The 25,942-nt window shown below is 65.2% G+C and overlaps 9 protein-coding genes across 9 annotated transcripts; 5 read left to right on the forward strand and 4 right to left on the reverse strand.

Moving 5' to 3' along the window:
* Positions 1 to 97: 97 nt before the first annotated feature.
* Positions 98 to 2,368, forward strand: JCM10292_000571 (uncharacterized protein; the record flags this gene model as incomplete). Its single annotated transcript, XM_076649474.1, has 4 exons — positions 98 to 152; positions 279 to 757; positions 832 to 1,834; positions 1,905 to 2,368. The coding sequence occupies 4 exons, from the start codon at positions 98 to 100 to the stop codon at positions 2,366 to 2,368; spliced, it is 2,001 nt and encodes a 666-aa protein (XP_076505065.1).
* Positions 2,369 to 2,707: 339 nt separating this feature from the next.
* JCM10292_000572 (uncharacterized protein) lies at positions 2,708 to 4,246 on the forward strand (the record flags this gene model as incomplete). The annotated part of the gene is made up of 3 exons (XM_076649475.1): positions 2,708 to 2,948; positions 3,007 to 3,949; positions 4,057 to 4,246. 3 exons carry the CDS (start codon positions 2,708 to 2,710, stop codon positions 4,244 to 4,246), a joined length of 1,374 nt encoding a protein of 457 aa, XP_076505066.1.
* Positions 4,247 to 4,529: 283 nt separating this feature from the next.
* On the forward strand, positions 4,530 to 7,657 carry JCM10292_000573 (superoxide dismutase; the record flags this gene model as incomplete). The annotated part of the gene is made up of 11 exons (XM_076649476.1): positions 4,530 to 4,760; positions 5,022 to 5,401; positions 5,543 to 5,637; positions 5,715 to 5,791; positions 6,500 to 6,592; positions 6,683 to 6,733; positions 6,861 to 6,948; positions 7,009 to 7,022; positions 7,087 to 7,291; positions 7,368 to 7,474; positions 7,553 to 7,657. 11 exons carry the CDS (start codon positions 4,530 to 4,532, stop codon positions 7,655 to 7,657), a joined length of 1,446 nt encoding a protein of 481 aa, XP_076505067.1.
* Positions 7,658 to 8,177: 520 nt separating this feature from the next.
* JCM10292_000574 (uncharacterized protein) lies at positions 8,178 to 10,520 on the reverse strand (the record flags this gene model as incomplete). The annotated part of the gene is made up of 4 exons (XM_076649477.1): positions 8,178 to 8,791; positions 8,857 to 8,976; positions 9,040 to 10,179; positions 10,496 to 10,520. The coding sequence occupies 4 exons, from the start codon at positions 10,518 to 10,520 to the stop codon at positions 8,178 to 8,180; spliced, it is 1,899 nt and encodes a 632-aa protein (XP_076505068.1).
* A 1,617-nt stretch (positions 10,521 to 12,137) lies between these two features.
* Positions 12,138 to 15,507, reverse strand: OSH3 (oxysterol-binding protein related protein OSH3; the record flags this gene model as incomplete). The annotated part of the gene is made up of 10 exons (XM_076649478.1): positions 12,138 to 12,187; positions 12,247 to 12,510; positions 12,572 to 12,920; positions 12,996 to 13,129; positions 13,193 to 13,239; positions 13,301 to 13,500; positions 13,565 to 14,620; positions 14,697 to 14,915; positions 14,983 to 15,125; positions 15,237 to 15,507. The coding sequence occupies 10 exons, from the start codon at positions 15,505 to 15,507 to the stop codon at positions 12,138 to 12,140; spliced, it is 2,733 nt and encodes a 910-aa protein (XP_076505069.1).
* An 888-nt stretch (positions 15,508 to 16,395) lies between these two features.
* STE18 (Ste18p) lies at positions 16,396 to 17,042 on the reverse strand (the record flags this gene model as incomplete). The annotated part of the gene is made up of 4 exons (XM_076649479.1): positions 16,396 to 16,413; positions 16,495 to 16,597; positions 16,752 to 16,844; positions 17,002 to 17,042. 4 exons carry the CDS (start codon positions 17,040 to 17,042, stop codon positions 16,396 to 16,398), a joined length of 255 nt encoding a protein of 84 aa, XP_076505070.1.
* Positions 17,043 to 17,724: 682 nt separating this feature from the next.
* On the forward strand, positions 17,725 to 21,230 carry JCM10292_000577 (uncharacterized protein; the record flags this gene model as incomplete). Its single annotated transcript, XM_076649480.1, has 9 exons — positions 17,725 to 18,105; positions 18,168 to 18,234; positions 18,294 to 18,347; positions 18,412 to 19,974; positions 20,049 to 20,241; positions 20,322 to 20,545; positions 20,614 to 20,673; positions 20,777 to 20,943; positions 21,030 to 21,230. The coding sequence occupies 9 exons, from the start codon at positions 17,725 to 17,727 to the stop codon at positions 21,228 to 21,230; spliced, it is 2,910 nt and encodes a 969-aa protein (XP_076505071.1).
* A 365-nt stretch (positions 21,231 to 21,595) lies between these two features.
* JCM10292_000578 (uncharacterized protein) lies at positions 21,596 to 23,059 on the reverse strand (the record flags this gene model as incomplete). Its single annotated transcript, XM_076649481.1, has 8 exons — positions 21,596 to 21,786; positions 21,848 to 21,910; positions 21,977 to 22,039; positions 22,107 to 22,311; positions 22,412 to 22,495; positions 22,556 to 22,658; positions 22,787 to 22,857; positions 22,919 to 23,059. 8 exons carry the CDS (start codon positions 23,057 to 23,059, stop codon positions 21,596 to 21,598), a joined length of 921 nt encoding a protein of 306 aa, XP_076505072.1.
* Positions 23,060 to 24,353: 1,294 nt separating this feature from the next.
* Positions 24,354 to 25,942, forward strand: RPL3 (60S ribosomal protein uL3 RPL3; the record flags this gene model as incomplete). Its single annotated transcript, XM_076649482.1, has 6 exons — positions 24,354 to 24,382; positions 24,459 to 24,531; positions 24,615 to 24,708; positions 24,782 to 25,137; positions 25,202 to 25,630; positions 25,820 to 25,942. Coding segments are annotated over 6 exons (1,104 nt in total), but the record flags the coding sequence as incomplete, so codon positions are not given.

Consider the following 25,942-nt stretch of genomic DNA (forward strand, 5'->3'; position numbering starts at 1 on the left):
GGTACCGCCGCCCCTGAGCCAGACGCCAACGCGCTTCGCTTCGCCCCCGCCGCTCGTCTCTGGCGAGAGCACAGCCCTGCACTGCGGCGTGCAAGCCATGTCGTTCCTCTGGGGCCCAAGTGCACAGCAGCAGGAGTGGGACCAGACCATCGGTACAGCCCCGCCCTCTCGTCTCTTGCTTCGCCTCGTCGCTCCCCCACCTCGTCACCTCGCCCGCACCTGCACACCGCGCCACCACGCTAGAGAGCAGCACTGACCCGCCGGCAACCCGCGCGCAGACAGGATCACCGCAGACACGCTCCCGGCCGGCACCCCGCTCGACCTCGTCGCCGCCCTCCAGCTCGCCGACCTCCTTCGCTCGGCCCAGCTCGCCCCCGCCCACGCCGCAAAGAGCCTCGTCGCCCGCCTCCAGCACCCCAATCCCAACGTTCAGCTCCTCGCCCTCGACCTCTGCGACCTCTGCATCAAGAACGGCGGCTCGCCCTTCCTCGCCCAGTTCGCCCGTGGCGCGCAGGAGCACGGCGCAGCGACAGAGCTCGAGCTCCTCGCCAAGGGCATTCGCACGGGTGGAGGCGTCCACCGCGACGTCAAGGAGCGCGCCCTCGCCCGCGTGCAGGACTGGGCCTCGGCGTTCAAGAGCAAGGACTCGCTTCGCGACTCGGAGCTCGTGCGCGTCTACGACCGCCTCGTGAGTGACAAGGCCCCGTTCCCGCCACGAGACCCGACCGCCACTGCCGCCATGGTCGACTCGCTCTCGGTGCGCACCCGCCTCTCGTCATGACCTCTTCCGCGTGTCCGCACTCACCGCACTCACCCCTCACTCGCACCCAGGCCCCCGACTGGACCGACGCGCCCTACTGCACGCGCTGTCGCACCGAGTTCTCGACTTTCAACCGCAAGCACCACTGCCGCAACTGCGGCCAAGTCTTTGACCAGCAGTGCTCGTCGTCCACCGCCGCGCTCCCGCACTACGGCATCCTCGAGCCCGTGCGCGTGTGCGACTCGTGCGCGAAAAAGATCCGCGAGGGCAAGGGCGCGAGCGTAGGCAAGGAGATTGCCGCCCAGCAGCAGCAGCAGCAGCAGCGCGAGGGGCTCGCGCGCAGCCAGTCGTTTGGCGGCAGCGCGGCGGGGCGGCCTGCGGGGGTCGAGCGCAGCAAGACGCTCGGCGGGGGCGGCTCGCGGCGCGATCAGGAGGACGAAGACCTGCGCCGCGCGATCGAGGCGAGCTTGAAGGACGTCGAGCCCGACTCGCTTCCGCGCACGGACGGCGCGCCCTCGCTCGTCCCGCCGCCCGTCCCAGCGCCGGGGTACAACCCGTCGTACGCGAGCCAGGTCTCGGATGCGAAGAAGACGGGCGCGGCAGAGGACGACGACCCGGACCTGGCGGCGGCGATTGCGGCGAGCTTGCGCGACCTGCAGCCGCCGGCGACGGCGCCTGCGTTTGCGCGCAGCGAGTCGCAAGACGGCGCGCCGCTCACGTACTCGTCCATGTTCCCTGCGTCGGCCAATGCGGTCTACCTCGACTCGAGTTCGGCGGGGGCGGCGCCGAGCAAGCCGACGCTGACGCTCCCGTCGTACGACCTCTCGGCGACCGAGTCGGCGACGCTCTCCGACTTCACCGCGCTCTTTGCCTCGCCCGCGGGCCACCCGCCGCCGCACCCGGCGTACCTCGGCGCGCGCGAGCGCCGGCTGTACGACGAGAGCTGCGCGGCGCAGGGGCGGCTCGGGCGCGCGCAGGAGGATGCGCGGAGGAGGACCGAGATTTTGCGCGAGATGGAGTGGAAGCTGGGAGAGGCGGCGAGGCTGTATGGTGCTGGGCTGACGGAGCGAGCGAGTGCGTCCTCTTGGGCTTGTCCCCCTTCACTGCAGCAGCAACGGGGCTGACCTTGCCCCTCTCCACGCAGGCTATCGCCCTCCGTTGCACTCCCACGCCTCTGCCTCTTCCGCCTCGTACGCCAACCCCAACCCCTACCCCGCCGCTGTCTCGCCCGCCCCTCTCCCCACTTCGCCCTCCGCCCAGCTCGACCGGCGATACCAGTACGCCCCGCCCGCCGCGCTGACAGGGCAGCCTCTGCCCGCGTACGCTGTGCCCGCCCCCGCACCCGCCCCTCCTGCAGCCGCCGCCACCGCCGCCGCTGCCGTGTCGACTCCTCAGCAGCCCGTTCCGCCGCAACCGGTCCAGCACCAGCCGCAGCCGGCAGGGTTCTACAAGCCGTCGCAGTTCCCGTCTGTGCCGACGGGCGCGGCGGGGGCCTTGCTGCCGAGTGTGCCGAACGGGGCGCTGCCTTCTCGGGCGGCGGAAGAAGAGGAGGAGGAGGAGGAGGAAGAGGAGGAGAAGGGGCGGACGGGCGAGCTGATCGAGTTGTAGGGGGTGAGGAGGGGTGCGAGTATCTTACTATCGAGTTGTTGTTTCCTGGCGCGGGAGGAGATGAGCGTGAATGAGGGAACGGAAGAGGGGGAAGAGAGGACGAGGAGAAGGATGACGGAGAGGCTGGCTCGTCGCCGTTTTCCCGCCTCGCTCCGCTCCTTTGGGTTGGGCGAGTACCAGCGAGTGCGACTGTGCACGATCCGCCCCGCACACGCTCAGCGGCGCAGAGCTCTGCTGCACGTCGACGCTCTCGGCAAGCCTCCCCACATCGACCTCGTTCCGCTCTACTCTCGCCTGCAACCTGCGCCTGCCTGGTGCTGCTGAGCACGACGGCGAGCAATGTCGCACGAGCCGCTCTCTGCCCCTCCGCCCGCCGGCCCGCCTCCGCCTCCCCGCCTCCTCAAGGCCATCCTCATCGGCGACGCCAGCACGGGAAAGACGTCCCTGCGCCAGCGCTTCATCTCGGGCGGCTTCTCTCCAGCGTACAGGGCGACGATCGGGTGCGACTTTCTCGGGAGGAAGTGGAGGGCTGGCGAGGGCGACGATGAGGAGGTCAACCTGCAGGTGTGGGACACGGCCGGTGCGTCTCCGTCGAGCCTCCTTCCTTTCCCTCTGACAAGGATGAGCACTTTGCACAGGTCAGGAGCGCTTCCGCTCGCTCGCCCCGGCTTTCTATCGCTCCTCGGACGCCTGCATCCTCGTCTACTCGCTCACGTCGCCCAGTCCGCCCGACGCCGTCGCCCGCTCGATCCGCAGCTGGTTCGAAGAATTTGCCGCAAAGTGTCCCGTCTCGTCGGACGAGGAGGAGCGCAGGCGCTTCTGCTGGGTCTGCGTCGGGACCAAGGCGGACGAGGTCACGTCCGACGAGCACGCGAACGCGATCAGCGATGCCGTCGAGCGCACGCTGGAGGAGCTTCTCCCTCGAAGAAGCGCGCGCTCCCGCCCACGGCGGGTAGAGGAAGGGATCAAGGGGAGGATGCGCCTGCCGAGCGTGAGCGTCGAGGTTCTCCCTCCGCCAGCGAAAGGCGAGCGGTCCCGTCGCAAGCGCCTCACCAAGGCGCGCATCAACGGCGTCGACGTCGAAGTTGGCCCAAGCGCAGCCAGCGCCACGGGCGGCGGGAGTGTCCCGCACGAGGCGGAGCAGGCGGCTGGCACGAGGACTGCCGCGGGGGAAGACGACGGCGGGAGCACGACCGACACGGACGGCGAGAGCGCGTCGGGCTCCACAGCAACGACCACACCCTCGACCACGACGCCCCCGACCGTGTCGTTTGAGCTCCACGAACCGCTGCCCGACCTGCTGCTCGCGACGAGCCCGCCCGCTGCGCCCGAGCACTTTGGACGCGCGGGCGCGCCGCCCGCCGTGTGGGTTGGGGGACCGTACGGCAAGGAGGGGAGGGTGATGGAGCGCGAGGACGTCGACGAGGAAAGCTTGGCGCCGGATCACCGGCGGGACGGCGAGGAGGACGAGGAGGAAGAGCAGGCGCAGGACGAGCGGACCGAGGCGGAGATGTTTGCGGACGAGGGCGTGCGGCATTTCAGGCGCACGAGCGCAAAGACGGGCGAAGGGGTCGACGAGGTGTGCGTCGGCTCGACCTCTCTTCCTTTCGCCGCGATGTGGCGAAGGCTTTCGCCGTCGCCCATCGGCTCGTCACGGTAGCTCGCCGCTGACACTCTTCTTCTTGCAGCTTCTCTTACATCGCCCGCCGCATCCTGGCCACTCGTGCCGCCGGCGATCTCTCCGACGAGGAGCACGCCGGCACCCCCTATCGCCGCGACCGGCGCTCTGCCTCGAAGCCACAGGACGTCATCCGCGTCAACGAGCGAGACGCCGACACCTCCTTCGGGAAGAAGTTGAAGAGCGCGTGTTGCTCGTAGCAGTCCGTCCGCAACTCGACCGCTCGGATCGCTTACACGTCTCGACGCGTGGCCAGACGAACGGCTCGCGTTTGTTTGCTCCCTTCGCCAGACCCGTCGAGGCGCACTGTCTTGTCCGTGGGCTCTCCGTTTCTCCTCTCGGCGCTGGCTTGCCTTTCGTTTAGCCTCGTGCTTGTATCGCTGCGGTGGCTTTGGCAGCCTCAGATCGCTCGCACACTTTTCCAGCACTCGTCTCGCGTTTCCTCGAGCACAGGCTGCCTTCTCTTGAACGCTCAACACGTCCATGCCCGTTCCATCGCCGATCCCACCCTCGTCGCGCCTGTCCTCCCCATCGCCCAACTCGCCACGCACGCCGCCTCCGCCGCCTACCTCGTCCTTCACTTTCTCCGTAGACGACGGGGGTCGCGCCAGGCTGCAGTTTGCGTCGCTCGAGGAGGTCAAGCGGAGCGCGGCGAGGAACGCTCCGACTCGCGGCGGCGCGCAACTCTCGGACGGGCATGCCAGCTCGGCAGGGGTGGGGATGCGCGAAGGAGAGAGTGAGGCGGATGCTGCGCTGCTCAGGCAGTACTCGTCGCTGTTCTCGCCTTCGCCGAAGAGGCGGCGGAAAGACAAGCAGGCAACGTCGAGCAGCGCGAGCGCGCCCTGGTCGTTACGCCCGATCGTGAAGGATGGGAGGATGCGAATGGAGCAGAAGGGTTTTGAGTCCTATCAGATGGTCAAACGAGTACGAGACCATCGAGATCAGCTCGAGCATCTCGCTGATCTCCTTGTGCAGCCCCCAGCGCCTCTCCCTTCAACGCCCACTCCCTTGCCGAGCCGACATGACCCTTCCACTCGCGAGGCCAGTGTCGGCGACCCTTCGTCCGGGCTCGGCCCTGCCTTGTCGCCCTCGGCTCCTGTCGCCTCGCCACCCTCTTCCGCCGACGATCCGCCTTCTTCTCTACCTGACCGACTGAGCCGCATACTCCAGCATCCTGAGCGACTACCGACGGGTCTCCTTGCTCTTTTTGAAGCCTGCGTCGAAGAGGGTGAGCGCGGCGGGCCGGAGACGACGAGCGTGCTCGCAACGAAAGTCGGGCTCGTCGGCGGCAAGTCGACAGAGCTCGAAAGGGTCGTCATGCCGCCCCCGCCCGTTCCTACTCGATTGCACAAGCGGTCCGTCTCGTCCCCATCGGTCCTTTCGGTTGTCGACGAAATAGGCGAAGTTGGCCGTGCCGACGCGTCGCGCCTGGGCGATCGAGACCCGCAAATCCGAGCGTTTCAGCCATTGATGGCTGCTGCCCTTGTGTGCTCAAGCTCGCGATGCAACGTCCTCCCACCGCTGCCGTCGCGCCCGCATCCCGCCTACCCTCCGAAGTTTGCTCGCCCGCTTCAGTTCGTCTACGAGACGGGTGTGTTGTGCATCTCATCTGATTCGGCAACGGAGTTGCAACATGCGTGCTGACTAGTCTGAATGTACTCCTCGCAGGCGAGGAGGGCTACGAGGACCAGCGCATCAATCGCAACGCCATCGTCTCAAACTCTGCCGCGCGTTCGAGCATTTCGGTTGGTGCATCAGGTCCGGCAGTGCACGCGCTCCGTCAACTGCATCAATGCACGATCGAGGTTGGTCGAACGCCCGGGTGGGCCGCTCCGCGTAAGAAGCGCATAACGAGCTGGTACGGCAAAGTCGGCGAGGAGGATCGCAACCACGACAAGGTGTCGTCCGCCGTCCGACAACCTCGGCGCACGGCATCAGATGTCGGCGTTGACCATGCAGCGAGGCAGACCAGCCCGAGGAGGTCGAAGAGGCTCAAAGCGGTTGAAGAGGTGTCGTTTCACGTCTAGCGGTCACGACTGGCGCTGCGCAGTGCTTGGCAGCAACTCCGTGACTGTATCTGCAGCGCGGCTGATTCATCTGTGCTTCGGTGCGCCGGTCCGGGAGCTCAGCGTGGTTCGCTGCCGTTGCTCTCGTCCTTTCGTTTGTGACTCGCACCGCTACGCTTCACCGCTCCGCCGTATCAGGTGCTTGCTGGCAGCTGCGAGAAACTCGCAAGCTTGCAAAGCGCTTACAAGGCTCGCTGGCTCTGCTGGCTAGCTCGGTCGCCTTCGGACCTTGTGGCCTCACCTCCGCGGGCCACGCCGCCTTCGTCTCTTTCCCTCTTTCACCTCACTGCTGGCTGCACAATGCTCTCTCTCCTGCTCCTCTGCGCCCTGCCCGTCCTCGCCTTCCCGATGCACATGCTGCTTAGCCGCGAGTCGAACGACTCGTAGCCGCTCACCTCCTTCAATTCGATCCCCGCCGTCTTGCCCCCGCTCCCGTATGCCTACGACGCTCTTGAGCCCATCATCAGCGAGGACATCATGGTGCGCTGCACGAATTTCTTCTCGAGGGTTGCTGTGAATCGGTTTGTTTGTCGACAGCCAGCTGATCGAATTGTCATCTCCATTCCGCAGCGCATTCACCACGACAAGCACCATGCCGCCTACGTCGCCAACTTCAACGTGGTCCGTCACCTCTCCCTAGTTGTTTGCTTCTCGTGCTCGTGACGCCGAGTCCGTCCATCGGGTTGAGAAGGTCATCGCCTCCAAGGCATTCCCGGCTGACGCCGCACGCCACTTCTGCTCTCCACAGGCCGCGCACAACGCTACAGTCGCTCTCGAACAGGGCAACGTGCTTGAGGTCGTCAGGTTGACGAGTGCTCTCAGTTTCAACGGCGGAGGTGAGCCTTGCGTCCTGTCATTCTTCGAGGCCGCCTTCGACTCATCACCGCTCCTTGCAGGTCACATACTGCACGTGAGTGCTCTCTGGAGTTCATGCGAAGAAACTGGCTGACCCTGTCGCGTGACTCGAACTGCAGTCCCTCTTCTGGCGGAACCTCGCGCCCGCCAACGCCTTCTCCGTGTCTCCCACCGCAGGCGGCGTCTTTCCCTCCTCCGGCCGACTCGCCGATCAGGTTCAGCGCAACTACGGCAACCTGGAGAGGCTCGTGAGCACGATGCAGCAGGTCGGCGGCGCGGTGCAGGGCAGTGGATGGGTCTGGCTTGTGTGGAACAGGCAGAACCGTGCGTTGCGCCTTTGTCTCCTCTGCCCTGTGCTGTTGAGTACCGCTCAATGTGACTGACCCTAGTCGTGCTCGAGTTTTGCAGCTCGAGGTCATCTCGACGCACAACCAGAACCTCCCGCCGGCGTCGCAGGTCCCGCTTGTGGGCGTCGATGTGTGGGAGCATGCCTATCACAGGCAGTACGTAAGTCTACCCTTCACTTCTGAGCGCCCCGACGGGAGCAAGCCCGAATGAGCTGAGCAGGCGGATTGCTCCTTGCAGGCGCAAAACCGCACCGCTTACCTTGATGCCATTCCCGCCGTGTTCAACTGGGAGGAGGGCGAGAGGCGCCTCCTCGCTGTGCTCAATGGCGACGATTGGTGGTAGCCGGCCGAGTGCAGCATGGTAGGAGAACCGAGGAAGGCAGCTTGCGACGGCGCGCACACGGACGGATGGATCGGCCAAGTCTCTCGGCAGCTTAGGTGCAGTGCCTGCAAACACTCCTCTCGACCTTTGCAGCGGCAACTCGACGTGTGTTTCGAGTGAAGCGTGGGTACGACGAAAGAGGGAAGAGAAAGCAACGTTTGGACAGTAAGCTACAAGGCGGACTCAGAGGGCCCAGGGGTTTTGTACGAGGCAGGACAAGAGAAACAGAGAAAGAGAGGTAGCGAGGAGGAATGTAGGGTGATGCGGGAGTAGAGCTGCGCAACAAGTGTTTCGGAAAAGCGGAAGAGAGGAGGACGAATATGCACAAAGTACGAACGAGGCGGGTTGCGAGCGACGACGGAGGAGAGAGGTATGCGAGTGCTATAAACTGTAAGAAGGTGCTGCTGAGAGAGAAAGAGGAAAGGTGGTATGCGAGCGTTCGTGACCGGAAGGGGTAAGCGACGGGCCGGATCCGTCAGGCTTAGTCGTCGTTCTTCGTCTTTGGCGCGAAGTAGTCGTCCTTCGGCGCGGCTCCATCCCAACCGGGCGTCGTCGGCGGAGCGCTCGACGCGCGCACGTGCTTCGGGAACGACATGTCCAGGATAGCCTGCGTTGTCGGGTCTACCGCGCTGAGCGGCATCGCGACGTCGTCGACCTCCATGCCAAAGTAGCCCGAGTCCTGGACGGCGATCATGTCGATCGTGGGCGGCATCGGCGGCGGGACGAGCGTAGGTCCGGCGTCGGTCGAGGCTGCGTTGGCGGCCGAGCGGCGCGTCACCATCGAGCGGGTCGAGGTGCCGTTCTGCTTCGGGCTGGGGCGCTGAGGACTCGACGTGGGCGCATGAGGCGCCGCGCCACCCTTTTGAGCGACGGGGATAGCCGGGCCAGGCGCGACAGCGGGGGCGAACGGAATTGAGCCGCTCGGCGCCGGGATAACGCCGGGGCACGCTTCGCCGCGGTCCATCCAGCTGTAGACATCGTCCTCGGTTCCCATGGAAGGAGGCACGGAATAGTCGAGGACGAGCGTGCGGCCAGCAAGCTGGTCGATCGTTGCGATGCCGCCGCCAGCCTGATCACGAGCGATGTAGCCTTGAGCTGCGAGCGCGTGTAAACTTTGGTCAGTCAGAGTTACTCGAAATCCGAGCGCGCGAACGACGAACCGTGCTCGCAGGAGCAGCCCTGGTGAGCATGCATGAGCTGCCGGAGGGTCATGGCCTCCTGACGGAGCGCGAGAGCGGTCTGCTGCAAGACATGGTTGCGGTTGCACAGCTCGGCAGCGACTATGAGACGTCAGAGGCGTCAGCATCGACGCTAAAGAGGGAAAAACAAGCTGAGAAACGCACGGCGCTCAAGCTGCGCCGTCTTCTCCTTCTTCTTCTGGCGGCTCTTGCACGCGGCGATGCGGTTCCGCTCGAGGAACTGCTTGCGCTTGACCGAGTCCTCGTCGTCGTCCTCGCCCTCACCCTCCTTCTTCGCACCGTCCTGCTCGGCCGCCGCCTCCTCGGCCTTGGCCGCCGCGCTCTTGCGCCGCCCGCCCTTGCGCTTGGGCGCGGACGCAGCGGGGGTGCTCGCCTCCGAGGTCAAGTTGGTCGACGCCATCGCGGGAGCCTTGCCCTTGCGGCTCGACCCGCGGGTAACATGTGGACGCGCTGCGAGCGACGGGTCGACCGGTTTAGGCTTGACCGTGATGTCTAGTGCGTCGGCCTTCATCGGCAGCGGCGCCGACTGCGACCACGCCGCAGTGCCGGCGGCGATCATGGCCGAGCGCTGCTGCTCGAGCTGCGAGAGGAGCGAGGCCGAAGTGGGCGCGACGGAGGCGCCGGGGGCGAAAGAGGCGGGCGAGCAGGAAGTCGAGCCGGCGCCTACAGGGATGTCGACGGCGCCCTTGGTCGTGGGTAGCGGCATTTTGGCGTCTGGTGGGGTCTGGACGACGGACGAGGCGGGCGAGTCGTCGCTTTCGCGCTCGCCCGACGAGAAGAGCTTGTCGTTCGACGAAAGGCCGGACGACTGGAGCGAGTCCATGCGCGGGCGCTTCGACGGGCTGATGTGCAACCTGCTGAGCGTGCCGCCTACGGGCTGCTGGCTCGGCTGGAGCAGGTAGTCGAGGGAGGAACCGCCGGGCGTGCGGATTGCGGGAGACGACGCCGCCCGCTTGCGCCCGCCGAACAGGGTCGAGGTCGACAGCAAGTCGAAGTCGTGATCGATTTTGCTGCTGTCCTTGCCAACGTTGACGAGGGCGGGATCGAGAGCGTTGCTCGGGATCGAGTGTCGCTTCTGATCGACACCAAGACTCAACTCGAATGGGTTCGCCTCGCCCTTAGTAGCAGCATCGTCGGTAATCGACGGCGTGTACCCGCGAGACGGATTCAGCGAGCCGAAGAAGGACGGGGTGAGGCCAGGACCGAGAGCCCAGGGGTTGGGCGAGGACGACTGGAGGAACTTTGACGGGGTATCGAGGCCGAGGGAGAAGTTGGGAAACTCGTCTGCAGCACGTACGAAGCAAACTCAGGTCAGCACGAAGTGTTTCGAGATTCGATCTGGTGCTTCTCCACCTGCGGGACGCCGTCAAGAGGAATGGGCGCCCGTCCGCCTTTGCCCGCGCGACCTCGCTGAGCCTCGCGGAGGGTGCAGAGCAGTCGATTGCAACCTCGCAGAATGCCCGAGAGACCCGCCGCTGCGAGGAAACGGCTCCATCGCGAGCGGAACTGGGAGTCGGCTGACTGCGAGCAGTGCTCGAGCGCTCGCTCGCATCGGCTGCCTTGCAGTGATGGGGACTGGTGGACGGTAGCTGTAGCTCACTCGAGGTGTCGAACGTCGACTGCATCGTCGAGGATGCGGGCGGGACGGCGGACGAGGCTTGGGAAGCGGGAGCGGGTGGGGCCGATCGAGCGAAGGTGCGCTGGAGAGAGTCGCGCGCTGGACTGGACTGGCGGGAGTGCAGGCGAGGGGTGCACTGCTTTTCGTATGCTGTGCTAGTCTGTGGCTCTGGACAGAGGAGCAGACAGCGGGCGGGAGGAGCGAAGCAAGGCGACGATTCCGAGTTGCTGCCGACTCGTGTGGATCCTCTCGCGTTGCTCGTCCTCCGAATTGATGGCCAGGTGGCCCTCCCCTTTTTCGGAGAGCTGCGCGAGCGCGATCAGCTTGAATCGCCCGCGCATCACCCGCTCCCCATGACGTCGCCGACCCTTGCACCGAGTCCCCCGCAACCGGGCAAGCTTCCTGCGCTTCCTCGACGACCTTGTGCACTGGTGCAGCGTGCTTGCGAGTGCCCGCGAGCAACCCGCGAATGCTTGGAGTGTGCAGCTCGCTATTCAACGTGCCGGCGAGACTGCCGCAGCAGCCGCGTCTGACCGCGTCATGCGCAACTCGCAACGGACCGTGGCGGCGCAGCTCACGCTACGGAGGAGAGGCGGGGCGACCGTTCAATCCAAGTCCAATCACTAAGTTACCGCGCTCGAACAATCCCTACACCTGGCAGACAGTAGGCGCAGGCTCGACTGCGAGAGCGTGCACAGGAGCAGCAGGCGGACAAGGACAGCCGGGCTGCACAAGCGTCACGGATCAAGCGGGCGCCGCAGCCTCGTATAGGTACAAGCGCTGCGCAAATGAAGACAAGAAGTTGACAGGAAGGGTTCCGCATCGTCGAGAGCATCGGAACGAGAGCACTCGAGAAGTGCCACCAAATTCGCCGCGCCTCGTCACGCAAGTCGTCACGCGCAGCCCATTTTCTCTCGGTTCGCCGGCTGTAGATTGCGCTTGACTTGATCCGATCTGCAGCCCGCTCTGCGAGCGCTGCGCCCGGGAAAGGCCCAGCGCAAGCTCCCGAGCGAAGCAAGCCTTCCCCCTTCAGCGCTTCGCGCTCCTCGTCCTGCTGATCGAGCTAAGGATTCACTCGGGACACAGCGAGCTCTGAGACGCACCTTCAGACGCAGGTGACCTTGAAAGTTGCCGAGAAGTGCTCCCGAAAATCAGTCAACTTCGCAATGTCTGCCGTCTCGCTTCGTGCGCTTCGACGGCGATGGACGCCGATTTCCATCGCTCGTCCTCGTCCTCGTCCTTCTCTCCATGATCCGGCAAGCCCCGCTCACCCAGCTCGGGGTGCAGATCACCGAAGACGAGAGTGCTGGGCCGACCCTCGCGCGCGGAAGCGTTCGGCCTCGCTCGTGTTCGCTCGCGTCGTTCGGGCGGGAGAACCCGCCTTGGCCATTCGTTCGGCGGTCTTCAGCCGCCGGTGCTGCCGCCCAGAGCACGGGAGACCGGGGAAAGCTCCGGGAAGCGCCAGAAAAGTGCGAGGTGGTAAGCATGTGATTGAGCGAGGAGCATTGCTTTTCTCGCCTGCTCTGCTGAATCGACTTGCTGTCCCAAAATGCGGCGCTCAGTATGCAGTTAACATACAGCATGTACGGGTGATTCGAGCTCGGCGCGTCCAGCGCGCTCGTATTCAGCAGAAGATGTCGGGATCCTCGAAAGCCTTCGCCTCGCGGGCCTCGACTGGTGAGAGAGCACTGTCAGTGACGGTGCGGAACAAAATAAAGGGGAGGAGGACGCACAGTACTTGCCGCCATACACCCACCCCTCTTCGCCTTCCTTGCGGAACCACAATGGCTCGCCGGCCTTTCCCTCCTTGCGCTTCGCGCGCTGCTTCTCCTCGACGAGCGCCTTGAGCCGCTCGGCCTCGTCGACGTCGCCGTGCTCGAAAGCGAGCTGGTCTGGGCGCAGGCGCGAATCGGTCGGCGCGACGAGACCGGCTTCGAGAGGGGTTGTCTCGTTGAGGGTGACTGCGAAGCGCGAGAAGCCGTAGTAGCGCTCGGAGTCTACTCAGCATGGTCAGCAACCGCTCAACATCAGCGGAAAGAAGAGAGTGCGGCGACGCACTGGGCGGGAACTCGCCAATCTGCCACAGGCGCGTAAAGTTGTTCTTGCCCTCCTTCTTGTCGACGGCCTCGTCCCACTTGCCGACGAGTTCGACGCGTGTCTCGCCGCGCTCGTCGACGACCTTGCCCTCGATCTTGTTCCGCGCACTCGCGCCACCCCAGGTCGAGCCCTCCTTGAACGAGACGAGGGCCTGCGCGGACGACGAGGACGACGTGACGACGAGGTCGCCGACAACTTCAAGGTACTTGGTGCCGGCGACAAGGTTGCGCACGAACGAGGAGGGTTTGCGAATCGTGTACGTCTCGCCAGAGTCGAGGAAGCGGACGCTGTACTCGCCATGCACGAAAACCTGTCGATGCGACAGAGTCTGCATCAGCGAGACCGACCTGTGCAGACGTACAGCCTAGACGCATTGTGTACTCACCTCCATCGAACGACCCCAGAACTTCTGGCTCGGTGCGATGTGGCCAAAGACCTGCCAGCCGCGCTGCGGTGCATCACCGTGGAAAGCGAGCACAGGCGGGTGGTGCGAGACCTTTTCCGAGATGAATTGGAAGCCTGTCATGAGTGTGGTCGAGGTCAGCTGGCGAGCGGCGGACCATGCGAGATGGTCGTGCTCACCCTTCTCGGGCCGGATGCACTCGTACGTCTCGCCGAGCAGGGGATTGCTGCAAAGAATGCCAGGCAAGTCAGCGAAGCGGCCCCCGAAGCGAAGACGCGAGAACGCACAAGGGTTTCCGCGAGCTGCGGTACTTGTTCCCGCTCGTCCCGCTCACGGCCCAGACGGCGACCAGGGTCAAGCGCTCGATCGGATCGCGCGTTGCTGCAGCGCGGTCGAGCAGTTCCGAGTACTCGAGCTCCTCGGCGAGACGCTGCAATGCCGACAGCGGCTCGTTGATGTTGATTGGGAACGAGATGGTCGAGAGATCCTGCGACGCATGCAACGTCAGTCAGAACGGGCGGAAATGAGCTCGGCGAGTAACGAGAGCGCACCTTGCCGACGTTCTTGCGGAGCATGCCCAGCATGCTGAACTCGTCACCCGACACCGGCGCGGGCAGTTGTGCCCTGCGCTGCACCGTCCCACCCTGCTGAAGCAGCGCGCTACCTTCAGCAGACCGTGCTGGCGGAGCAGCGGACTCGTCTTCTTCGTCGTCCGTCTCCTCCCCGCCCTCGACGTCCTCCTCCTCGCTTTCGTCCTCCTCGCCAAACGTGCTCGCCTCCGTGCTCGTGTCGCCGACGCCCGCCTCTCCCGCCACCCTGTGCCTTCCAACTTCGGACCCGCTCGACCCTTCGCGCGCGCCGCGCCCCGACTCGGGCGACGAGGACAACTCGCCCGGCTCCTCGGTGAGCTGCGAGTCCTCGTCAAAGTATTCGCCCGGGATCGCGTCGTGCCAGTCCTCGGTCCCGCCGTCGCTCCACATGCTCGAGAAGCTTGCGCGGCTCGACGCGCGCCCGTGTGACGGATAGAAGGACCCGCCTGGGCTCGAGAGCGAAGTCGGCGGCGAGCGGGACGCGTACGCGCCGATGGACGGTGACGCAGAGCGCTCGGTGCCGCTGGGAGAGGAGGCGGAGAGAGCGGCGGGGAGGGCATGCACTGCCCGAGCGAGATCAGAGTGCGTGTGCTTGAGCGTCGCAATGGCGCTCAGCAGCTGCCGCTGGAGAAGCTCGTTGTTGGGCGTCGCCGAGGACGAGAACGTGTGCGGAGGAGACGACGTTCCGAGCGAAGTGTTCGCATCGAAGTAGGTCGAATTCTGTCGCTGCTGCTCTTCAGGCGACGGAGAAGTCGGCACGGCGAGCGTCGCGCTGGAGCTTGTGCCACCACTTGGCGATGCTGAAGCGCCTGAGAACGACGGCGAGCGCAGGCCACTCGTAGGCGGATGCGGGCTCGAAGTCGAGTTGGACCGCTTGCCGAGGAAGCGGAACTTGCTGCCGCCGCCTCCTCCGCTGCCCGCAGTCGCGCCGTTCATGCCCGTCGGCGACACCGAGAGCTGCTGCGCTTGTTCCGGCCGTGCGAGCTCTTGCGCGAGTAGGTCGATGTCGGCGATCGGCTGAGCGAATCCGAACACGAGAATCAGCACACCTTCTCAGTTAGGGGAGAGCGACCGAAACGTCGATACAACGCACCTGGTTCATCCTCGCCAGTGCCTCGAGCACTTTCTCCACTTCTTCCTTACCTCCCAGCTGCCCACCCTGCCCCCCGTGCGCAAGTACATTGCCGCCTTTGAATCCTCCGCCGTCGAGGGGCACGGGTGAGTCGACGAGCGCCTGCTGCTGCTGCGCGTCTGCCTGCGCAATGCTGATGAAGCGCTTGAGGGCAGCAGCCCAGCGGTCAAAGTCATCGAGCTGTGTGCACAGAGGCAAAGGTCAGTTTGGGGAAGCAGGGAGCGACTTTCGGAGCAGAGGGTCGCACGGTGAGCGCCTTGCAGTGGTAGACGGTCGTGCCACCGTCGATGTGCAGCGTACGGTGCTTGCGCGAGGCAGTAATGTACGCGAGCGAGACGTAGATCGAGTCGCGGACGGGCGACGTCGGATTGAACGAGTACGAGAGCGCGCCTGTATCGAGCAAATTGGCGTGCGTCAGACGCTGGAGAAAGGAGTAGAGGACCCGCAGGTTGTGAACAGCCCTGCAGAGGTCCTCACGCTAAAGGACAGGGTCTGACGCACCGTTGCCCGCGAGCGAGAAGTACCTCCTCGCCATGCCCTGCATGCGCTTCTTCTTCTTCTTGAGCAAGTAGCCCTCCATGACGACTTCGCCCGCGCTGCCCATCTCCATCTGGCCTCCCTGCGCCTGTGGGAGAGGTGCGAGGGGCTCGAGCGATGCATTGTTGTTGCTGCTCGCCGGAGGCGGGAAAGGTGCGGGCGGCGCAGCGGGTGAAGGCGAGGCGACTGTCGAGGAGCGAGCGCGACCCCGCAGTGGGACGGACAGACTCGACATGACCCTTGTCCGCTTCGTGCGCGGGATGAGAAAGAGGGAGCGAGTTGGACGAGGTTGCGAGATGAGCGGAAACGCGGGGAGGATGGGAACGCGAGCGAGGGCTGCGCGCTCGAGCGGGACAGGCTGGAGCGCGCGATGCGACGAGAACAGAGCTGTGGCTCTCGTGCACGCTACGGCGAACGCGTTGGAGGGCAGCAGCCGAACGAGCAGACCGCCGACTGCCGACCGCATCACGGCGACCTCGAAATGCAGACTGAGACTCGACTTGATCGCTTGATCAGCTCACGACGCCCGCTGAGCTCCACAAGTACGGCACCCAGTCGGACTCTCTCGACAAGAAGCGAGCCCGCATCAGAGGAGCTAGTGATACTGCAAAAGATTCCGAAAACTAGACAGCAGACGACGAGGAGGGTTACTAGGAGGGATCGGCCAGGCTTGGCCGCGACGGCCGGTGCCGAGTGAAAAGGGACAGCATGGGACAGCGAGTACGGCGAGGAAACGAAAGTAGGGCGGAGGAGGAGAGGGGCTGTCTCCCGCCGCTCGGAGCACGGCGGACGCTTCGTCGCTGTTCCCGCCGAACGAACGAGTCGCGGCGGGACGCGCGAACGCGATACACATAGGGGCGCGCGGGCGGGGACAGGCGGTGAGATGGCGGCGAGGGGAGCGAGCGGCGATTTCGGATCGAGGGCGAACAAGGAGGGCGAGAGAGATGGAACGACTAGGTGGGTATCGAGTGCGCCGCGCGTAGTGCGGACATGCGCGGGTAGGTGGTTCGTGAGGTGGGGAATCGGTGACCCGTGCGGGTAACGCAGAGTCGGATATGCGAGACAGGCGGGGAGACAGCAAATGGGGGCGGCAAGGCGGTGAAGGCAGAAAGAGGCGGTCGGCTTATTGCACGCTGCAGCACTGCGAGTTCAGACAAGGGAGAGTCAGCACATGGTTACGCAGAGCCGCCGGGTGCCAAGCGGCTCGACAGACTGGACGCACCCCTCCGCTTGCTTGAGGCGCGTAAGGGTCCTCGCCCTTCTGCACTGGCCCCCACACTGACGGGATGAGGTAGTCGCGCGTCGTCTTGCAATACCGGATCAGGCTGGCGCGCAGGAGCAGCGAGGGTCGCGGCACGAGTCGGGTGGGGCGGGCGGAAGGGGGCGGGGAGGAGACGAGAACGGGCCGGGGTCAAGGCGTCAGCGCGTCGCTCGACCTGGCGGGAGTCTAGTAGCTGTTTGAGAGGACCTGAAACGCACCTTGCGCTCGCCTCGGAGACGCGCACCCGCTGGCGCTCGAGGTCCTCGCGCAGCCGCTGGTTGTGCTCCGTCAGTCGTCGCAGCTTGAGCTCGCTGCGGGCGGGTCCAGGGCCGAGTCAGCACTCTCTCACAGCTCTATGAAAGCGCGTGAGGACCCGCCAGACCCGCCAGAGCGGCTGCGGCGGGCTGGCGGACTGTGCGAGGGGAACAAAAGGGGCCGGCCCGAGCGATGGGAAGAGCGAGTGCGCACCTCATCGAGGGCTTGCCCGCGTTCTTTGCGCCGGACGACATGGTGGGTGCGGTGCTTGAGAGGGGCAGAGGGGCGGGAGCGGGGCAGAGAGGGGACGGCGAGATCGGCGGGCGACGACGACGACGACGACGAGCGGTCGAAGGCTCGGAGGGTCGAAGCGCGGGGAGAGAGGTCCGTGCGGGCAGAGGCGGGAGGCGGCGAGGCGGGAGTGCTCTCGAGCGAGTCTGCTGGCGAGCGCGCGCGAGCAGTTCGTAGAGTCTGGCGCAGGGCGTGTGGGACTCGGGGCGAGGGCCGCCAGCGGGAGGCGCACAGTGCAGTACCGAGGGCCCGGGCCTAGACCGCTTCCCGCGCCGACGCCCCGAACAGAGCCCCCGCTCGCCCGCCGCTTCGCCCGCCGCTTCCTCGCGCGACCTTGCTGCTGTGCGTCAGGCTAGACAGCACTTGGCAGAAGGGTAGCAGGTGCTCCCCGCTCACGAGCATCCCCGCTCAGCTCGCTTCGCCGACCCTCGATCGCGCGCTTGAGCGTGTCCGACCACCGACCGCCGTCTCCGAGGTCGAAACGCTCGCCTCGGTCCGGCCTGCGCTCCCTGAGAGCTCCTGTCTGCCCCGCACTCGTTCGTCTGCTCGGCTCTCGCAAACAAGCGCGAGGCATCGAGCACCGACGTCGCCGCGCCGTCCTCCACTTTGCCGGCCCCCGGCTCGTCTTTGCAGCCGCAAACGAATATGGACGGGTATCCGCACCCGCAGCAGCAGCAGCAGCATTCCTATACAGCGGCGCCCAGCTTCCCGCCGCCGATCCGCGCGGGCCAGAAGCGCGCCGCAGAGTACGACCTCGACTCGCCGCACCACCTGCGGACTCCGCCTCAGCCTCCCTCTGGCGCCCTGCCCGGGCTCGCAGCAGGCGGGACGGGGGCGCTTCAGGACTCACGAGCGACGTCGAGCAGCGCAGAGTCGACCCCGGGCGACGCAGCCGCGGCTCTCGTCAAGGAGGAGGACGGCGCGAATGCGAGTGCGAGTGGGTCGGGCAAGAAGGTCAAGGGCGGGAACAACCCGCCGCCACTCAAGCGTGGCTCGGCTTGTACTCTGTGCAGGAAGCGCAAGCTCGTACGCTTTGTCCACAGTCGGCCTGGCTGGAACGCTCTTGCTCACCCGGCTGATTTGTGCAGCGATGCGATGGCGTCAGGCCAAAGTGTGGTACCTGCGACCGTCTGAATCATGACTGCCAGTACGGCGGTGCGTCCGGCCGTCTGAATCGCCTTCGCAATCGCAAGCTGACCAGACCTTGCCCGCAGACCCGGCGCAAGAGCGCATCGCGGAGAAGCACAAGGAGCTAGAAGACCGCATTCGTGCGTATCTGGGCCATCAGAAAGCACGCTCAGCCCGATGCTGACCTGAGATCTGATCAAACAGGCTCGCTCGAGGCGGAACTCGAGTACTACCGCGCCGGTGGCAGCTCTGCCCCTTCTACTGCTCCCGGCAACAACTCGGCTACGACGCCTTATTCGCCCTTTTCTGCCAACACGTCTGCCGCACAGCCACCAGAAGCTGGCGCCTATCTCGATCCCACGCTGCACGCCCCGACAGATGCGTACGGCGTCCCCCTCGGACATCCACAGCCGCAGCAGCCGTACGGCGCTGTAGCGCCAAGCTTTTCGCAGTATCCGACACAGCAGCTACCGATTGAGTCGCCGTACCTGTACGCTGGCAACATCGGTCAGCTGCAGCAGCCTTCACCGGTCGCGAACCCATTCGCCCGTCGCGACTCGGAGGCCTTCCCCCTTCCGCCCGCGAACGCGCAGCAGCAGGCGCACCTGCAAAGCTTCCCCTTTGCGATGAATCCCACACCTCAACTTGCCGACCTGATCAACCCGCCGACCGCGACGAGCCAGGCGCACGTCTCGCCCGGCACAGCTACAACGCCCATCACTCCGCCGCTGAACGGCGCCGCGTCCGCCTATGGTCCCGAAGCCATCGCTCCCGCCTGGGGCACCGAGCTCCCGCCGCTCGAGCTCATGCTCGAACTCGCCGAGCTGTACTTCTTGACGCTCCACACGCACCTTCCCTTCCTGCACCGCCGCCGCTTCCTCTTCACGCTGCACCACCCGGCATCGCTCGCGAGCCCGCCGAGCCAGAGCCTCATCTTCTCGGTCCTCGCACTCGCGGCTGCATACCACGACTCGCCGATCGTGCAGGCACAAGGCCCGATCTGGTACGCGCTCGCGCGGCAGAAGGTCGACATCGCAATCAGTGCCGGGCTGCACCACCCCGCCGCATGCGCAAACGGCGGTGCCGGCGGACCGCCGAAGCGAGTCGCGACGCTCACGGTCGAGATGGTGCAGGCGCTGTGCCTCCTGTCGCTCATCGAGATGGGCCAGTCGGATCACCAGCGCGCGTTCCTCAGCATGGGCCAGGCGGTGCGCATCGCGGCCATGCTCGGCCTCCACCGCATGGACGAGGACCGCGTCGCGATGCGGACGGGCGTCATGCGCGAGAAGCGCCTGCGTCCGCCGGCGCTCCACCCGCTCCCGAGCGACCCGGTCCTGCTCGAGGAGTGTCGCCGGACCATGTGCGCCGTGTACGTCCTCGACCGGTTCGAGAGCGCTTGCGTCGGCTGGCCCGCCGCGATCGCCGAGGCGGACGTGCGCGTCCTCCTCCCGTGCGCCGACGACCTGTTCGAGCTTGGGACGTGCGACGCGGACGGGCGCGACAACCCGCTGTGGTGGCCTGCGGACGAGGCGGGGACGAGCGCTGAGAAGGGCTGGAAGGGCATCATGGCCGAGGAAGAGGCCAACAAGCGTGGCGGGTCGCCCAAGCGCAACGGCGCCGCGCAGCACTTGGATGACGACGCCGGCGTGATTGGCACGGGAGTGGGCGGCGAGGCGGATATGCCGCCGCGGGTCGGGACGTTTGCCTGGCTGTGCCGCGTCGTCTGGCTCGGAGGAAGGCTGCAGGCGGAGACGTACCGCGCGTCGGGTGCGTTTCTCATCGATGAGCGCCCCTCGTAAGAGCGCGAAGCAGCCTTCACTGACTTGCCGTTCGACAAACAGGCCCTCCGGCAGGGGGACCGTGGAACAAGCACGTCTCGGACGACCCGCTCGACTCGGTGACCGAGTCGCTCGAGATGGATAACGTGCTCGATTGGATCCGCAGCAAGTTCGTTGCGCAGGCGACGCAGCAGCAGGTCCAGGGCAACAAGAGCGTCAATGGGCCGATCCTGCTCATCTTGCTGATTGTCAACTGGTGCGTCGACTTTCTCGATTCCTGATCGTCTTCGCCGGCAGCTTGTGCCGGACGACACGCTGACGCTGCATCCTGTGCAGCATGTTCGTCAACCTGCATCACCTCCGCGCCTCGACCGGCCTCTCGGTCCTGCCCTGGGATCCGAGCGGGCCGATCTACGTCGGCTCGAGCGAGTACGCCATGCAGCGCTGCTGGGTCGCGATCCACTCGCTGCATACAATCCTCGCGCAGCTGTCGCTTGCCGAGAACTCGCGCACGACGCTACGGCACAGCAGGGCGAACCCGTACACCGCGTTAGTTCCTTGTGAGTCGCGGACCCCGCGTTACACGCGAATGAAAGGCAGCTGCGCTGACATGCCTACACGGGACTAGACGCGCTCTACACCATCGCTTTCCCCTCGAAGTTCGCCGTGGGCGACTGGTCCGTCTTGGGTACGTTACTTGCTCTGTTCTGGATTCGTCAGACATCGTCGTGAGGCTCGGTTGGTGCAAGAGACTGAACAGCACGGAACTGATGACCGTACCGACTTGACAGTTGCTTCTCGCGACCGCTCCGAGTCAATCCAAGCGCACATCGCTCGCGAGATGCCCTCAGGCGACGATGCCTTCCCGCCTTCCTTCCTCAACGAGCGTCTCGCTTTTGTCGATGTCGCCTGTGACGCGATGGATCGCATCGGCGACGTCTGGCCTGTTGGCAAGAAGGTGCGTCTTTGTTTCGCTCCGGGCGTTGCACGTGAATAGTTCCTGACTCGGGCCGTCTGGCTGCTGCTTCCTGCGCGTTACTCCAGTTCGCGGCCATGGTCCGGGGCGACCGCGACCGACTTGCCGCGCGTTACTACGAGCGTGCCGCGGCTACCACTGCGCCGCCTCCTCCGCCTGCGCCGCCCTCGCACCCTTCCTCTTCCAATCCGAACACATCGCCCGGGCAGGGCCCTCCTGTTGCGTTGTATTCGCCGGCCGGTAACGCCGGGTCCGCAGTATACCACTAGCAGGAGATTGAGCGAAGGAGACGATGCTAGTAGCGATACCCGGCACGGCCTCGTACATACGCTCCATGACCAAAGTGTCCGGTTGAACCGCAATGCAGTGATCGCATGAGTAGTGATGAACGTGTCGCGGGCCTGCTGCAGAGAGCTGCTTGCCGAAAGCTTCTGGCCCTGCCGCGCTTCCATCCAGCGTAGCCTCTCACGCTCCCGAGCCCAGCGAGCACGGATCTGTATGGATAGCAACAACACCTATCGACGTATCTAGCTACGCAAAATTAAGCACAAGGCCGCGCTGGCCCGCTGCGCCTCGTCCCTCCTCGCAGCAGACTCAGCGGTATTACTCCTCTCCGCCTCATCTCCCACATCCGCTATGCCTGCCGGAAATGCACCGGCTTTGGCCTGATGACCCGCTCGGCCTCGGTCACGGCGGCGGGAGGCGCCTCCTCCATCTCGCGCACGTTGCGGTCGTGCACCTCGTTGCGGTGCGCGCGCACGCTGTCCTCCGACCCGAGGGCGATCATGGCGCAGACGGGGTTCATGAAGAGGCCGAGAAGGGCACCTGTGCGAGCCACGACGGGTCAATCGGGATGTGGTGAGAGGAGGGAGAGGGGCGAGCGAACCGAAGACGAGCTTGATGATCTCGGGAGTCCAGGTGTGCGCCATATCGCGGCCACCCCAGATGGCTGCACGGCGGGCGAACATCAGTCCGATGAACAACAGAAGCTGATAAGAGCCGAAATGCAACGCACGAGCGATGATTGCGATCGTGATGGGCCAGAAGACGAGGAAGTACAGCGCAGAGAGAACCGAGCCTGTGGTGCCGCGTGCCGTCAGTACAGCGTAGAGAGTGAATAATGTCAGCGAGCGAACGAGGCGCACCTTTCCAAACGCTCCAGAACAGCCTGACCCCAAGCTCCCTCCACGTCAGGCTAAGGTCGAAGATGTCGTTGACGTGCGAGCCCGAGAAGAAGTGCAGGCCGCGCCCGAGCCCGTGGCGCTGGTGGAACGTGCGCCAGAGCTTTGACTTGCGCGAGGTGGCCGCTTCGGGGTCGGCACCCTTGACGACGGCAAACTGCGTGTCAGGCTGGGGGAACGCATGATCAGTACGGGCCCCTCGTTCAACAGACCACTACGTAGCGCAGGAGGCGCCAGCCAGAGTCTGCGTTGAGCGGAGGGAAGCGTACCCATGGATAGGGGAACGCTGCGATCTTTCCCTTGCGCTGGTCGACGTGCACCATGCCCGACGCAATGACGAAGGTGAGAATGCCCTGCAAGATCAATCACGGTGAGCACGTTTCTTGTGAGGAGCGGCTCGAGAAAAGACGCACCTGGATGAATACGGTCACGGCGACATCGCCCGCGATGGTGTTGTGCGAGATGTCCCACATAGTGATCGTGTCGCCCTCGTTGATCGTGCGGTACATGGCACATCTGTGCACAGAATGAACAAGCCATGATGCGGCAGGAGGGCCAGGCAAGCCGGGTTCGAGGTAAAGAGCGGGAGAGTCGAGATTAGCGAAGGCTCCAAGGCCGACGCAGAATGGTCGAGCGAGACGCACGCGACCCCAAAGTTCGCTGCGCCGTCAATGATGGCAGCCCCTATCATTTGCGGCCCAACGATGTACAGGATCTGCAGCATGGAGTTGGGTGAGAGATGTCAAAATGAGGCCTGGTGAGCGACGGGAACGCACCTGCTTGCAGGTCAGCGGCGCGGGCAAGCCGAGCGGGTTCTTCCACGTGATTCTGCGCGAGCGGCCCTCGATGCACTCGTGTGCGACGGGCGTGCGGAGTACCGGCTCGAGCGGGACAGTGTATGCTCGCGGTCGACCCATGGCTGCGCTGGCGGGCGGCCTAGACGGCTTCGCGTGGTAGCTCTGTCGGTGTAGCGCGACCAAACGAGCGCAACAAGCACGGGGAGCGAGAGCAGCGAAGAGTCCGAGTCCGAGGTCGGCAGGGAGATCGGCGAGGACAACGTTCAGCGAGACCTCGGCAACTGTCTGCGGCCCCGTCGGAGGACTGGCAAGCGCAGACTGGCTCTCGTTCTGCATACGAGGCAGGGCATGGCGCTCGCCGGACCACCTTGATGCTTTCCGAGACTCGCGGGCGAGGGGGTCGTCGTCGGGTTCTCTCGAGAGGTACGAGGTAGTTGCGCAACGACTGATTGCAGGCCTATGCGGACGATGGCTGCACAGTGACGCGTCGCACGCTCCCCCGCATACCGACGCATCCGCAATGCCAGCCTGCTCAGCTCGACCCATCCGTCCCGTCACGTTGTCCTGCAAAGGCATGTCCCTCCCCCACGCTGAAGCCCCTCCTCGTGTGATCTGGAGGATGGAAGCACTTGTCCTCGGCGGGAAAAGAGCCCGCGCCGCCCGCTGCCGCCAGAAAAGGTTTCCGAGCGACGGCGGGCGACGAGGGTGGGTCTGGCACGAAGCGGTCCGGCGTTTAGCGCCCGCGCGCCAGGCCTGACTTGCAGACCAGGGTCGACGCGCAAGCAACTCAACGCTTGCCCCGGTGGAACCGCATTGTAGTTTGATTGTGGAAGAAGAAGAGGAGCGGCGGCGCGGGCGCGCGAAGACAAGCGCAGGGCGGCGGCAGCAAGCGCGCTCACTTCGGCGTCATTCGGGTGCGTGAGAGCTGAACCCTGTTTTTGAGATGCTTTCAAGTTAGGCACACCTGCTCGAGAAATTCAGAGCGGCGGTTTGAGCGCCGACCGAGGGGCGCGGGTCTGCCAGGGCCGCGCTCGCCTCGCGACTCTCGTCTTTCCTCCGGTCCCTCGCCAAAAGGTAAGCGTGCACAAAACTCGCTGCGGACACTTGCAGGGCACACAGCAGCGTCCAGACCACCCTTCCCTGCCGCCCAGCTCGCCGCCGACGAGCTCGCGCACCCCTCTCGCTCGTCTCGCGACCTTTTCTCGCCCATCCCGCCTCGCCTCTCTCACCTCGCACGGCCAGTCTGTGAGGCAGCCACAGAGCTGAACGCGTTCGAACGGGGCACTGGAGACGGAGAACGGACTGGCGAGGGGGCAGGCGGACCGAGGGTGGCCTGCGCTCGACCCGCAAAACGCACTGCACCCGCCGACGAGCACCGCTGACCTCTCTTGCGCTCTCGTACAGCTCGGCTAGGATGTCTCACAGGAAGTACGAGCACCCCCGGTGAGTTGCACGCTCCGCATCTGCTTCGGCCATATGTTCGCCCCGCTGACCCTCGCCTCGTTTCCCCTCCTCTCAGCTGCGGTTCCCTCGGGTTCCTTCCCCGTAAGCGGGCCGCCCGCCACCGCGGAAAGGCAAAGAGCTTCCCCAAGGTGCGTCCACATCGCCTGGTCTCGCTTTCTGATGTCGGCGGTGGCTGATCCGGTCCCTCTCCCCACCCGTCCCGCGTCCACAGGATGACCCCAAGGCGCCGGTTCACCTCACTGCCTTCCTTGGCTACAAGGCTGGCATGAGCCACGTTGTCCGCGACCTTGACCGCCCGGGTTCGAGTGCGTCGAACTCGCCTCGCCTCTCTGCCCCTCTCGATGGAGGCTGACCCGCGTCCTTCGCTTCGCCTTGCAGAGATGCACAAGAAGGAGGTCGTCGAGGCCGTCACCGTCATCGAGACCCCTCCCATGGTCGTCGTCGGCGTTGTCGGCTACGTCGAGACCCCGCGCGGCCTCCGCTCGCTCACCACCGTCTGGGCCGAGCACCTCTCCGACGAGGTCAAGCGTCGCTTCTACAAGAACTGGTACCGCTCGAAGAAGAAGGCGTTCACCAAGTACGCGAAGAAGCACGCCGAGCAGGGCGCCGCGTCGTCCATCTCGCGCGAGCTCGAGCGCATCTCGAAGTACTGCACCGTCGTCCGCGTCCTTGCGCACACCCAGATCCGCAAGACCGGCCTCGCGCAGAAGAAGGCGCACCTCATGGAGATCCAGGTGGGTGCCGGTGGCGGGTGGGTGTGACGGGCCGGAACGAAGACTGACGTCGCTTTGCTCCCAGGTCAACGGTGGCTCGATCGCCGACAAGGTCGACTTCGCCAAGTCGCACTTCGAGAAGACCGTCGACATCCACTCGATCTTCGAGCAGGACGAGAACATCGACATCATCGGTGTTACCCAGGGTCACGGTTTCGAGGGTGTCACCCACCGTTGGGGCACCAAGAAGCTTCCTCGCAAGACCCACAAGGGTCTCCGCAAGGTTGCTTGCATTGGTGCGTGGCACCCGTCGAAGGTCATGTACTCGGTCGCGCGCGCCGGTCAGGACGGTTACCACCACCGTACCGAGCTCAACAAGAAGGTCTACCGCATCGGCAAGGCCGACGACGAGGGCTCGGCCTCGACCGAGTTTGACATTACCAAGAAGGCCATCACCCCCGTCGGCGGCTTTGTCCGCTACGGCATCGTCAAGAACGACTGGGTCATGATCAAGGTGCGTTCCTTTGTTTCGTGTGGGGGCCGTGGTGGGCGCTCGTCGGGGCGCGCTCGCCGGTGCACGGAGTCGAGGCTACTCCGGTAGTAGTCGTCCGTGCGCCTGCGTATGGGGTGTGCCGGTCCTTCTCGTTCGCTTCGACTGACGCTGTCCTCCCCCCTCCCCCCTCCCCCTCCGCCTCGTGTGCAGGGCTCGTGCCCGGGTGTCGTCAAGCGCGTCGTCACGCTCCGCAAGTCGCTCATCACGCACACGTCGCGCGCGGCGCTCGAGAAGATCAACCTCAAGTTCATCGACACGTCGTCCAAGTTCGGC

This window comes from Rhodotorula paludigena, assembly GCF_050403205.1.
Source record: "Rhodotorula paludigena JCM10292 DNA, Rt_paludigena_JCM10292v1_ctg24, whole genome shotgun sequence".
Classification (NCBI taxonomy): Eukaryota; Fungi; Basidiomycota; class Microbotryomycetes; order Sporidiobolales; family Sporidiobolaceae; genus Rhodotorula; species Rhodotorula paludigena.